The sequence below is a fragment of the Stigmatopora argus genome, chromosome 9, assembly GCF_051989625.1.
Source record: "Stigmatopora argus isolate UIUO_Sarg chromosome 9, RoL_Sarg_1.0, whole genome shotgun sequence".
NCBI lineage: Eukaryota > Metazoa > Chordata > Actinopteri > Syngnathiformes > Syngnathidae > Stigmatopora > Stigmatopora argus.
In genome coordinates this window covers 14,508,093-14,520,823 of record NC_135395.1, presented here as the reverse complement: position 1 = coordinate 14,520,823, position 12,731 = coordinate 14,508,093, and the positions used below count along the sequence as shown (strand labels likewise).

The 12,731-nt window shown below is 43.6% G+C and overlaps 1 protein-coding gene across 2 annotated transcripts in view; it reads right to left on the bottom strand.

Moving 5' to 3' along the window:
- Positions 1 to 1,417: 1,417 nt before the first annotated feature.
- The window catches only part of LOC144082292 (neurite extension and migration factor-like), a 61,495-nt gene continuing 50,181 nt past the window's right edge, over positions 1,418 to 12,731 (bottom strand). The window contains exons 3-4 of one of the 2 annotated variants that reach the window (XM_077609338.1): positions 5,120 to 9,317; positions 1,418 to 4,570 (exon numbers count right to left, since the gene is read on the bottom strand). In XM_077609338.1, the coding sequence (XP_077465464.1) occupies positions 4,348 to 4,570; positions 5,120 to 9,317 (4,421 nt within the window). In that variant the 3' untranslated portion in view covers positions 1,418 to 4,347. Of the gene's footprint in view, positions 9,318 to 12,731 lie in introns of both variants that reach the window. The other variant, XM_077609339.1, reaches the window with a different exon arrangement.

Sequence of the window (12,731 nt, the reverse complement as noted above, 5' to 3'; positions counted from 1 at the left end):
GAACAAACAAAATATTAATACCAGCCGACAATTTTGTAGGCATACATCACAGGGTGTGTTTATACGTAGAAGTTCCAGCTCCAATTAAGCATGCCAGGATGAGTTGCAGAGCAGACAAGAGTGCCCAGCTTGGAGTTAGGGATGAGCAATCACTCGAGCTACGCCTGACCCTGAGTGCTAATTAGTTCTGACATATAAAAAAATATATAATAAAATAAAAAAGATCCAAAGCCAGACCCAGAGAAATGAAAATGCCTACGTAATGCCAAAGAATCTTACAATATTGCGCATATGAAAGAACTAATTAGAATGAGTGGATGAGTGAATCGAATGGTGGAAGTGGAGCCTCCTAATTTCTACTTTTGAAATTATGCTTGGAAAAATAAGAACTATTTATCTAACAGTAGCAACTATAAGGTCTAAAAATGTTAAAACAAAAATGTGTTAAACCATACATCTGCAAATATACTGTATTTTTTTAAATAGCCTTTGAGCAGGGGTGTCCAAACTTTTTTTTCTTTTGACGGCTGCTTTCAGAAAAATAATAAATTAATTAATATATGTCATCTTCAGTCACAATTGGGTTAAATAAGTTTTTTTTTTAATGGATTGATTACATTTATTGTCTATTTAAAATAAAATACATACCTGTCAACCTCTGCCGATAACTGCCCTTATAAATGATTATGATTCCCCTTACAAACCCCCCCAAAACCTTACAAACACCGTACGAGTACGGTGTTTGTAAGGTTTTGGGGGGGTTTGTAAGGGGACTCATAATCATTTATAAGGGCAGTTATCGGCAGAGGTTGACAGGTATGAAAATACTGTAATTCTATAGATTCTTACATTGATTTTGACATGTTCTTAGGTGGGCAAGTGGTTAGTGCATGGGCCTCACAGTTCTGGGATTGAGGGTTCAATCCCAGGTCAGTACTCACGGTTTGGAATTCATGTAGTTTTCTCCAAGTACTCTGGTTTCCTCCCACATCCGAAAAACATGCTTGGCAGTGGTTAACTGGGATAGTCTCTGCTCCGGCACCCCCGTGGCGACCCTTGTGAGAATAAGTGGTCCAGAAAATGAATAAATGTTCTCAGATTTTCACCTATGAACTAATGGAAAGCCACTGTTTAGATAACTAGCTCCATCTAGGCTGAACTGCAACTTCAAATTTCGACTATATTTAAGGACAGTTTCATAATTTGTCAATAAAAACTGGGCAGTGAGCCGCAGGCTGTAGTTTGGACATTAGCACCTTAGATTACACTGTATGACTTTTGTTTATCTAGCTATTGATTGACCAATATTTATCCATTCGCCCATCCAATTATGCATCCATCCATCCATTCATTCATCCCACAATCTGCGAATGTTTAAAAAAAAAACCAAAAAAACAATTTAATTCTCTTCAGAAAGCAGCATTCAAAATCTTATTTTAATTTGTATATTTACTCCATAAACATTATTACAAAACTCAGCAAGTTACCAATATTACATTATCACCATACAGGCTTGATCACAAATATTTAAAACTTTTGCAACAGTTACAACAAAAGAAAAAAACCCAAACAAACAAAACAAAATAATACTTGAATAATTTACATGAAAATCTATAAAACAGCAAATTGTTCACAAATTATATTTTTTCCTCCAAAGTTTCCTTTTTTTTTCCTTTGCTTATTTGTGTTTTACACAGTAACACAACACTCTCACAACAAGGTCATGGTCTTATTACAAAAACTCCCAACAAAATGTAAATATTTCTAGTTTTTTGTCAATACTTTCATATTTTGGTTTTTAAAACCAGAAACTTGTCATTGTATATCCTTTCCACTGCCCATAAAGGCGCATAAAAGGTTACTCACACACACACGCACACACACGCACACACACGAATACTTCACAGCACTTTCTAAGAAAAATATACACTTACAAAATATGTTACAAATTGGCACACAAAAAATATACAAGATTTTGTTGTGTCAAGAGTTCATTAAGATTCCTTCTGGTAACAACTCTAGACGGTATATATAAAGCTTGGCAATATTTGAATGAGAAGAGCAAAAGTAATTCCAATCAATGTCAAAGAATCATGAAGTGAATATACATCAAACATAACATTAGAATATACATTCATAAGGAGGATTAGGAACCTAATCTAGTTTGCATTTCTTTTTTTGTTAACTCTGGGAAAACAAATTTTAAAAAAACAAATGTCGGCTTTCTTAGCACCATTAACATGAGGCAGCTCAACAGTGGCACATTTTGAAAACAAACAAACAAACAAACAAAAAAAAAGAAAAGATAAGTACATTCAATTTGACAATAGGCAGAAATGAGAGAAGGCAGACTAGTAAATGGGTTTGTAAACCCACGTGGAGCTTCCCATCAGCAGCTCGTCTTGGTCCTAACCCTGATATTCTGGAGGAAAGAAATGCAGGATCATTGCAGAGGGAAAACAAACAAACAAACAAAACAAAAAAAGATTTTAATTTCATGATAATAATATTCTTGTGCCACTATTTTCTATAAAACAAGGCCCATTTTTGAAGTCAAGCTTCCATATCTGCACTCTTCAACTGAAAATAGAACATCCCAAAAAAAAAGAACTCAGGCTTTTGTCCTGTGTACGGATCTGTGAAAGAAACACATTTTCTTAAATGCAGTTTATAAAAGTATTTTGGCAGCCGTTTTGAACAGATTGATTGTATTTAAAGTTGAATCTCAGATGCTCCGTCACAAATGAGTAACAGTTGCTTAAAAATATGCTACAAGATAACATTTCTCTATATTCTTAGTATATGGTGTTGATTTTCTGCCCTCCAAAAATGAAACAAAAGCTGTAATGATATGCTAAAAAAAATGTATACACATAAATGAGGGAAAACACACATATATTAAACAGCTATTCAAAAATGGACACTTAACCCCCTATAGAGCGCCTTTTTTTAAGTGATAAAAAAATCAAACATTAGCAAATGTTATTATATATTCTTAAATATCATTACTGTATTTACTTATATTGTTTTTCTAGTTATTAATAAGTGAACATTGGACGTCTGCCGCCGTCATTGGCAGCCACAAATTCAATGGGTTAAAAAAAATCCTAATTTGTGCATGAAAGATTTAAGACTTTTAACCCTTTGTACACTTAATTACTGTTTTTTTTAAATTATCATATAAATACATGTATAAATGTTAATAAAAAAACGAAATGAATGAAATTAAAAAGAATCCAAACAAATACACATTGCTTAAAGCCCTAAGTAACACAGTAAAATAATTTCTGAAAAGTATTTGACTCATTAAAAGCCATTGACGGCGATAGACATCCAATTATTTGAACACTGGCTGAGAAGGCTCATATTTTGACGCCACTGACGTGACCCGTAAGGGTTAAAAATGAGAATAACTCCTACACGAAAGGGGTTAAAGACATACGTCCTCATTTGAGATCCCTTAAAAAGTAAGCGCTCCACGTGGATTTGAATGAAAAAGATGTGCTTTCCTTCACTGACAAGATTGCTGATTCAATTGGTACTGAAAAGTGATTTCACATTCACATGAAGTCAAACTGCAAAAGATGACGCGACTGACACCCATTGGGGACTGACACGTGCATCCCAATCTCTTCGTGTTCCAAACTGCCTTGAATTTTCAGCCCAAAAAGGATCTATTTGGCGTTGGCTCAGACCCGGGCCGACAAATCCTTCCCTTACTTAGCCTTAAACATCTTTACTACATTCTCCTTGGTCCACAGAAAGCTTGTTTAGAAACGCATCTTCCTCTTCGGTAGACTTCAGAGCAGATTTCGCCTTTTTTTTTTCTTTTTTTTTTTTTTCTCTCTCTTGTTGCTTTTCAGTGCCGGGCGATGTTGAGGTAAATTGAATTTGGCAAACAAAGTGGAGGGGTGGGTTGGAAGGAGGGAGGGAGGGGGTAAGAAGAGGGTTTCTGATTTGGTTTAGTGAGTGGTGGTGTACCACTGCCAGCTGTTGGTGCCTTTTATCAGACGAGAGAGAGAGAAAGAGAGAGAAATATGAGAGAGGGAGAGAAAGAGAGAGTGAGAGAGTCCAAACAAAGAATTCCTGTTGTGGTAAGTCTCTGCAAGGAGCCAATATTCCAGTAGATAGAAAATAGGAACAGCCAATATTCACACATATATAAGAGGTCATTTATACACAGCATTGTTACTTTTGGCACATTGATTTTTAGGTATAATTATCTCTTTTTTTTGTTGTTGCAAATATTGCATGTCCCTGTACAGCAACAATGACAAAAATACTCTGAGGGTGAAGCTTTTATGACTTTGCAAGGCGTAAAAATGTCAATGTAGATAACCAGTTCCTCTATGCATTAGAAGAAAAAGAAATGCTCGACAAAAGAAAATTATTCCGGCCTCGAGGGGAATGGGGGGGTGGGGGGGACGTCTGATATGTCATCAATACAAAATGGTCCCATCTTGTGTTTTCAAGATGCCTTGGGATTAAATAGGGCTCATAAATTGAAGGTTTTCCTCTTGAAATGAGCCAGGCAGTGTATGAAGGACAGCAACAACAGGACATCCACATTCTGCATACAAAAACAGATGAGGAGGAGGGGGGTGCGTAGATGTCACTTAATGCATTTTGTGTATAGAGCTACATCTTTAGGGGGAAAGGGTATACCATACTTCAGGAGAGCATGTGTTGCTGAGAAAATACAAAAAGAAAGGTCCTTAAAAAGCATACAGAACATTTTTCAAGGGTTCTTCTTCTCTCTTTTTTCCCCCCCAGACGAAAAATACGAAATAAAAAAAAAAAAACGACTATAAGAAGAACAAACAAAGCAGAAACAACGAAAGCAAGGAAAATGCAGCCATGGTCATTTTAAATCTCAATCAAGCTCGACACAATCACTCAATAGGTAGTTTGCAACGTACAAGAAGTTTTTCATGCAGATATTAATTTCCTTTTTCGGGGATTAAAGGAAGTGAGAGAAATCAAGGAGGGGGGGGGGGGAACTTAGTTCTCATGCAGCTCTGGCATAGCGTCAGTGTAGTTATGCTTGTGAGGGAGGGCTCAGGTATCGTGGGGGAAAGAGAAAAGGGGGGTGCAACAGCAGCTGATAACAAAATATTACCTCAGTTTCTCAAAAGAGGTCATCAGTGCTATGTCCTTATTTGGGTCTCTCTCGGCTCGTTTCCCCTTCAGCGTTTCAATGCGAGGAAACTTTGCACTGGTCTTGTGACGGTACAGCTTTTTGTGTGCGGGCCCCGGGTTAATAAAGTTGGGTTTATCAAACATGTCACAGCCCAGCGCTAGTTGCGGGAATAAGGGATGGGTGGGGTTAAATTTGGCCTGGTTTTTCCCTCCTTTGCCCCCCGCCTTTCTGCCTCTCCCCGCCGCCCCGGTTAGCGCGGCACCCTTTTTCTTTAGATCAGACTCGGTGCCCGCCAAGATTTTAAGAGTCTTCAGGTTGAGGTTGTTGGCCTCGGAGGGTGTGCCGGCCTCCGACATTGGATTCCAGAGCGGCTCGATGGAGGCCATCATGAATCTCTGGACTTCAGCCATGCCGGAGACGATGTTGGACAGAATATTGGAGGGCTCCTCAAACTCTCTCTGATCGTCCCCGATTAGACCGTTGTTCTCTGACCAGCCGGTGGCGGACCAGTCGCCACCGCCGCCCGAGCCGTCGGTCAGCGCCGCGCCGCACCCTTCGGCCTGGTTCTTGGCTGCCTTACCTTCTAACATGGCCTTAATCTTTTTGGTGGAACGAGAATTCTGTTTGGGGGTCTTGACCTTTTCTGACTTGGTGCTTCTCGGCGCCCGGGCTTTCTTTGGGCTCTGTGCTGCGGCTGCCTGTTTGTAATTGCCTTTCCGCTTGGACTTGATACTCTTAGCCCCCGTAATTTCATCACTCTGCTCATTATACTCTGCGGCCCCCGGGTCTCCCTTTTTATCCAAACATAAGACATCCTGGCTATTAAAGTTGTGCAGTGGAAACGGACTCTCCTCCACTGTGTAGGCATTTCCCGTGTGCTCCTGTTGCTGCATAATGTCACAGTTCCACTTAGAGTCCCTGTTGCGCTCCGTAGACATATCGTTGACATCCTGGTACTTTCCAACGTTCCCCGGTATCTTCATGTCACGCCCCGCGACCTGTGGGGAGAGGTTAGGCGTCTCTGGCGGCGAAAGCTCGGACAGCGACGAGTGTCTGAATTTGTCTGGCGTAAAATTGGAGATGTCCAGCAGGTCTGAAGACTCCCTGAGTGGCGTGAGGGCATCCATACTCTGCTGAATCACCATTTTAGGACTGCAATGAGCTAAGAAAGTGTCCCGCCCCTCCTCCTCACCTTCTCGCTCGCAAGATTTGAGGCTTAGTGAACTGTAGTTGCTCGAGGAGGCCGATAAGGAGCCGACGGAGTCGTAGCTGATCAGTCTGCCGTTGTCAGTGGACAGAGACCCTCTCTGGTACTGGACCGGGCCCTCCACGCAGGTGGACTGACACGCCGGCAGGTCTGGCCCGGGCTGCAGTCCAGATTCGGCCAGGTAGCTCTTCTCGTAAAGTACCCGCTCACCCTCGGGGCTCACCTGGCCGTAGTTGGAAACGGGCAGTGTCTCGCTCACGGTTACGGCGCCCGGAAAGCTGTTGGGCAGGATGGGCGTCTCGGGGGTCTCGGGTCCAAAGGTCTGACCGTGGCTGCTGCAGAGCTGTGGGTGCCACATTTGGGGGAAGCTGGGGCAGTTCTGGGGAGACTGTTGGAGCTCTGATTCAGAAGGAGGGGAGAGCACGCAGCTTTGAGCCAGTTGGAGAGAGCAAAATTGCTTTTCTTCGAGGGAAATGCCCACCGGGTACTGTTGTCTGGGGGGTTGCTGAGGGAAATATGGGATAGGTGTTCCCCCGGAGGAGTCTGTAGCATCTAGCAAGGTCTGCAGGTAGCCTCCTGGGATGACAGGGACGCCAGCTTCCACCTCTTCTGAGGACGACGCTTTGCCAGGAGTGCAGGAGGACGAGGCAAATGAAAACTTGGTCTTGTCTGTGTCAGTTGTGATGGCATTGTCAGAGAAATCTGGTTTGGCTGTGGTTGCGTTCACGCTTGCATCTTTAAGCCCGGCGGCACGGTCCCCGCCGTTGGTTTCGCTGCTATCCGTTTCATTTGTAACGCTCTTCCTCTTTTCTCCTTCTGCCTCTTTCATTTTCAGGCTTCTCAGCCTGGCTTCGCTTTTGAATTTTCCTATCCTCACCATTTTATTTCTCCCCAATCTCCTCTCCTCCCTCTCCTGTGAGCGGCTCTTGATTATAACCGTGTCAGAGACGGATTTGGAGTCCAGCGTGACTGGGACGCCCGCCGTTATCTCCCCCACCGAGGGGGTGCCCTCTTCTTTAGTGATAGCTCGAAGGGCCTGATCAGAGCGCAGAGGCCCATGCACAATGACTGATTGGCCCAAAGTGGGGGTCCCATGAACCTTTAGTCTGTTTGCAATCTTGAATTTCCTTTTTGGATGAGCAGAATTAAAAGGGCGATGGTGGCGTCCGTTGAGATGAAAGCCACGTTGTTGTCTCTCTCTGGCAACCAGCTTGAGCTGCTCCTGTCTCTCTCTTTGCTTTGCCTGCCAGTAATCCTTCAGCGGAGCCAGTGTCTCATATTTGCTCAAGGTGTTGGCGTTTAAACTCACAATATCATCCACAGGGTCGAGTTTGCCTAGTTTTACCGACATGAGCCTCTCTCCTTTAAACCTGTTGATGATAATGTACTTGATGACCACGGGTGGCTCTTTGCGACACGATTTCCTCCGTTTTTTGGGGCACCAGTCCACGTCTTCCTCTTCTTTTTGACCGGGCGGTGGTTTCTCCTTTTTCTCTGCGTTTTTCTCACTCTCCAGCGAGTCGACGTCGTACAAGTAATCGTCGCTGTATCGAACCTTTCTTTTGGAGCGTAAACCGTAGTTGAGAGGATTTGAGGGACTGAGAAACCTTTTGGAGTGAGCTTTTTTAAATTTGCCTTCCTGTACAGTGTCGGAGGAGGAGCCAGTGCAAGAGCTGTCGTCACTGAATTCCCCCGATTCTTCTGTAGAATTAAAGTCTATTACATAGTTGACTTTCGGTGTTGACATCGGTGAGCCGTGTGAGCCGTCCAAGGGGCTTTGGCCACTCCAGTCCCCTGGGTTCTCCTCCAGTTCTGGTTGAAGGATGAGCTCATCGGATTTGGGCTGAAGCTCGTCGACACTCCTCCTCATGACGCCCACTCCTTCTTCTTTCTTGGCACAGTTGGTCAGGACACTCGGGAAAAAATTAAACTGTGTCTCTTCCTGGAGCACGTTTGTCTTTTCCCTCATGTTGTCCTGAAATGACTCGTAACGAATCTTCAGCGAACAAACATCACTGCTTAGTGTGGAGTCGTCATCTTCATCATCAAATAAGTTGTCGACGTCTTCCTCGGAGAAGAGGTTGACCGACAACTCGTTCTTAGAGCATAGATCGAGGAGCTCCATCTTACTTTCGCTGATGAAGGATTCAAAGTAGCCCCAGTCTTGGCTGGCGTTAGCCAGCAATACCTCTTCTCCGCTGACTTTATCCAGTAGCAGTCCGTCATACAAGTTCTTAGTCGTTCCATCAACCTGGGGGTCATCACAATCATTGGTAGCTTTGTTTCCTTCCACCCTCTTGCCTTCATCAGAGGCTTTCGGTAAGGGAAAACTAAGTAGCTGGTCAGAGAGGAGCTGTTCTCCGTAGTGACTCACTGCCTCCCCCGCATGGCTCAGGCACTGGATGCTGATGTTGTTGATGTCAGCAAAATCCTCACGGTTCACATCCCCTATCCGCGCACTTAGTCCAGTTTCTGAATTAGGGCTTGTGCTAGGCTCATGTGGTGGGTTTTGTACGGAGGTGGCATCACAGGTCTCGATAAAGCAACCGAGGCAGTTGCGGCTCGGTTGAAGGAGACACTCCTCTGTCAGGTTGGATACGTTGCCGGGATCCATCATTGTCAGCGGCAGAGAAGTGGCAGCGGGCAACCGGATGCTCTTCTGGGTATATCTTGCCGGCCCCCAGGAGCTTACGGCTGTGTTGGGAAGTGATGCGGCACTGGGAGTCTGCTGAAAGTGAGGGACGAGGGTTGGAACCTCATGGGAGGGAGGGCGTGGATCTGCTGTCAGACCCAGTGAAGGGTCAGTACCAAGCGGAAGTGGGAAGGAGAGTATCGGCGACGTGGTTGGAGTTCTCTGGTGTGTTGGGCAGAGCTGCTGTGATGACTCCACAGCAGGAGACGGCGGGGGAGGGAGAGCAGCATCAACAAGTCTGCATAGACTCAGGTCACCACTCTGCTCACATACCCTTGCTGGGGAGAAAAAAAAACGAAATTAATTTTAGTTTTTTCACTAGTTAATTACAAAGTAAAAACACATTTCATTCATTCATTTTCCCAACCGCTTATCCTAAGGTCGCAGAGGGTGCTGGAGCCTATCCCAGCCAACGATGGGCACCTTGGGGGAAACCTTGAATCGGTGGCCAGTCAATCGCGGGGCACAAGGAGAGGGCGAGAACATGGAAACTCCACACAGAGAGGACCCACCTGGGATCGAACCCTCGACCCCAGAACTGTGATGCTGAAGCGCTAACCACTCAGTTATACATTATATTTCTCATTTTTCTGTGGCCTTGAAGTTGAATTAGGATCAATTAACCTCATCATTCAGACATTGAACCTAGCACTCACATGGTTGATTCAGTTTGCGACTCTACTGCAGATTTAATATTAGGTGCAATTTTTACATGAGTCATGAGCGTTCCCTAAGCACTTACAGATTCAATAGTATTAAGGACTTTACACTAAGCAACACTTGAACAGTACACCAAATAGGGTAAACTGTAACAATGATTTATTTGCCTGAGTTCCATCTAAGGAGGGCAGCGGCATTAAAGTTTACAGACCCTGTAACAATAGATGAGCAGAACATAAATGAACCAGGGTAAATGAGGTTACAGAAAAATGAAAGAAACATTTGAAAGTTGCTAACTGAAATGTGTAAACAAGCAGTTTATGCTTTATATAGAAAGAATAAGCACCCCACTAGGACCAAACTGCATGTTGAAATCCACAAAGGTCCCTTTACAAAGGGTTTGTTTGGGACAAATTCAGGGGGCTGATTGGAGCTCTGTTTCTCATCAGTTGAAGACTGATGAGAAACAATCAAAATCCACAGAAAAGGGTTTGTAGCAGGAGGCAAATAAATGTATTTGTGCTGCATAATTAGATCACAGCCGTGGAGGCAGTTATGCACACTTGGGACATGGCGAAACCCATATGTTGGGTATTGGAGAAGTAATAACAGCCACACCTGCCTTCCTTTTTTCCTTTGCCGAGACTCTAAAACAAGTCGTAATGAAAAAATGAAAAGTTAAAAGGGAAGCAATACAATTTTATATATAAAGTATACATTCATAGAATGTAACTAGCAATAAAAAACATCTTGAGATAACAGCATATTCACCCTTATTTCTATTATGGCAAGAGCTTCAGGGAAGACTGCTTAACTAACATTATTTACTGTGTTTCTATTGAGTGCATCTTTGAATATGCATATGATCCGAGAGTGATTCAGAGAGGTAATAAATTTTGCAAGAGCGCGTCTCGTGGGCTTCTGTCCTGCGAAAATGTTGCAACAAGCCCGCTGGTCATGAAAAGCACGGATGTTCGCTACATCATTTAACGATCTCCCGAGAAATACACATTCTCTTGCTCCCGCTCCAAGTCAGAAAAGTGCAATTGTAGCAACTTGTCATCTTGCAAAAACATCACAGTATTGTAGTATTTGTCAGAAAATCCTCAGAAATTGACAGCGTAAGTAACTGGACTGTTCTTACTGACACAATTTATGTTCAGGTGGAAGAAACATACAAGATATAGCATGTTTTTTTTTGTAGTCCAAGTTTCCAAATGGGAGGGCAACCACTAGAATCAAATAAATTTCAAACCCAATGAGGACAGTATGTGAATCCTGCGATAGCAAACAGTCAAACATTCAATACATATTAAAAATGTATTTGGACTGGCTTCGTCTGAGATTAAACATTTATATCCAGTGCCTGTATGACTGGAATGGTGTGTGTGCACGCGAGAGTGATGCATGTGCGTATTGGCTTCGGGGGTATCGTGTTATCGAGGGGCCATCTGTCTCCAGCTGGACCATTAGCTCTTCAGCTGTTCAAAATGTGCCACAGAACAGTCAGACAGGTACACGTCTACACAAACATACACGCAGTGTCGAACAGCAATGGCTTCACCTGACAAATAATGTTTGACATCAAAGGTCAAATGGAGATCACAAGCCACACATTGGCTTACTACGACAATGTAATGCTACCTTTACGTCTGAGTTGGCAGATGTGAAGAAGACATGCATTTCAAATACATCATTCAGTTTGCGTCGCAAAGAAGATGCTCATACACTGTGCGGAGTTAATAGTGTTGTAGGACAAGCTGTCTTTCTGCAGAAATGGAGGCTTGATGAGAAAAAAGCTCACCCAATCTGGCACTGACATTCGCACTGACCATATGGAGCGACATCGACTACTGGCAGCCGGCGGTGAACGGTCGGGATCCTCGGCCCTGCTGCTCCTGACCATGCTAGACTGTCTAACTCCGTGCCAAGTGAGAGAAGACCTGACTAGACTGGGCTCGGGACACAACACTCAGGGCTTCCTCTACCTGAGGGGGAAGATGGAGCTGCCCCGTGCCTGTGTGTGGAATGTGTCTTTGTTAAAAGCAGGGCCAGGGGGACAGCGAAAATGGGCAAGGGGGATTTCGTGAGCTTGTCACATGGCACACAGTCATATGACAGTGTCAATGCTCACAGTCGATCGGTAACTATTGTTGGGATGTGAACGTACCTTTGATGGGGCCTAAGAAAGGACCGGTGTAATTACTGTAATGTGTTGCTTACCTGAACAAAAAGTCAGTTTCATTCATTCATTTTCTGAACCGCTTATCCTCACAAGGGTCGCGGGGGGTGCTGGAGCCTATCACAGCTAACTATGGGCACAATGCACGCTTGATTTGTGGCCAGCCAATCGCAGGGCACAAGGAATCAGACAATCATTCAAGCGGGTACTCAAACCTAGGGGCAATTTAGAGTGTTCAACCAGCCTACACTGCTGCCTCTGCCACTGTTTTTGGGATAATTGACTACTTAAAATTCTTCAAAAATAGCATTAACTTTAAACGCTCTGATTTAGTATTTTAAGTCCTTCTAAATTTACACCTGAGAGATGAGGATAAAAGCCTGAGGTCCTCATGTTCCCTTTAAATGTGTCAAATTCACATGTCGCGGGGAGCTCTGTGGAAAATGACCCTGCGATTTCTGCCTGCCTGCAGTATTGTTACTATGCTTGCTTGGCTCGTGTGACAACACACAATATGATCATGCGCCCGCATTCATTGAGCTTGTAATAACCACTGGCAACTTCAACGTGTCCACGGCACTCATGTACAGTATCGATGCCCACTCAATCATTCGTGGGCCATCTGCTCAACACTGTATCTGCATCTTAGCAAGAGGAGTGATTTACAACTGCAACAATAATAATGGTTTGGAAAAAGAATCTATTTTTACAATGACCCAGAAGGTTTGAGGCTGCAATGGGTAATACATTAATGCTCATGTCTAGAGTATTCAGAAACAGAATGATCTACACTTGAATTAATCCCAATCATTTAAACTAGTGTTTTGTGGTGGTATATCGTTCTGACCAA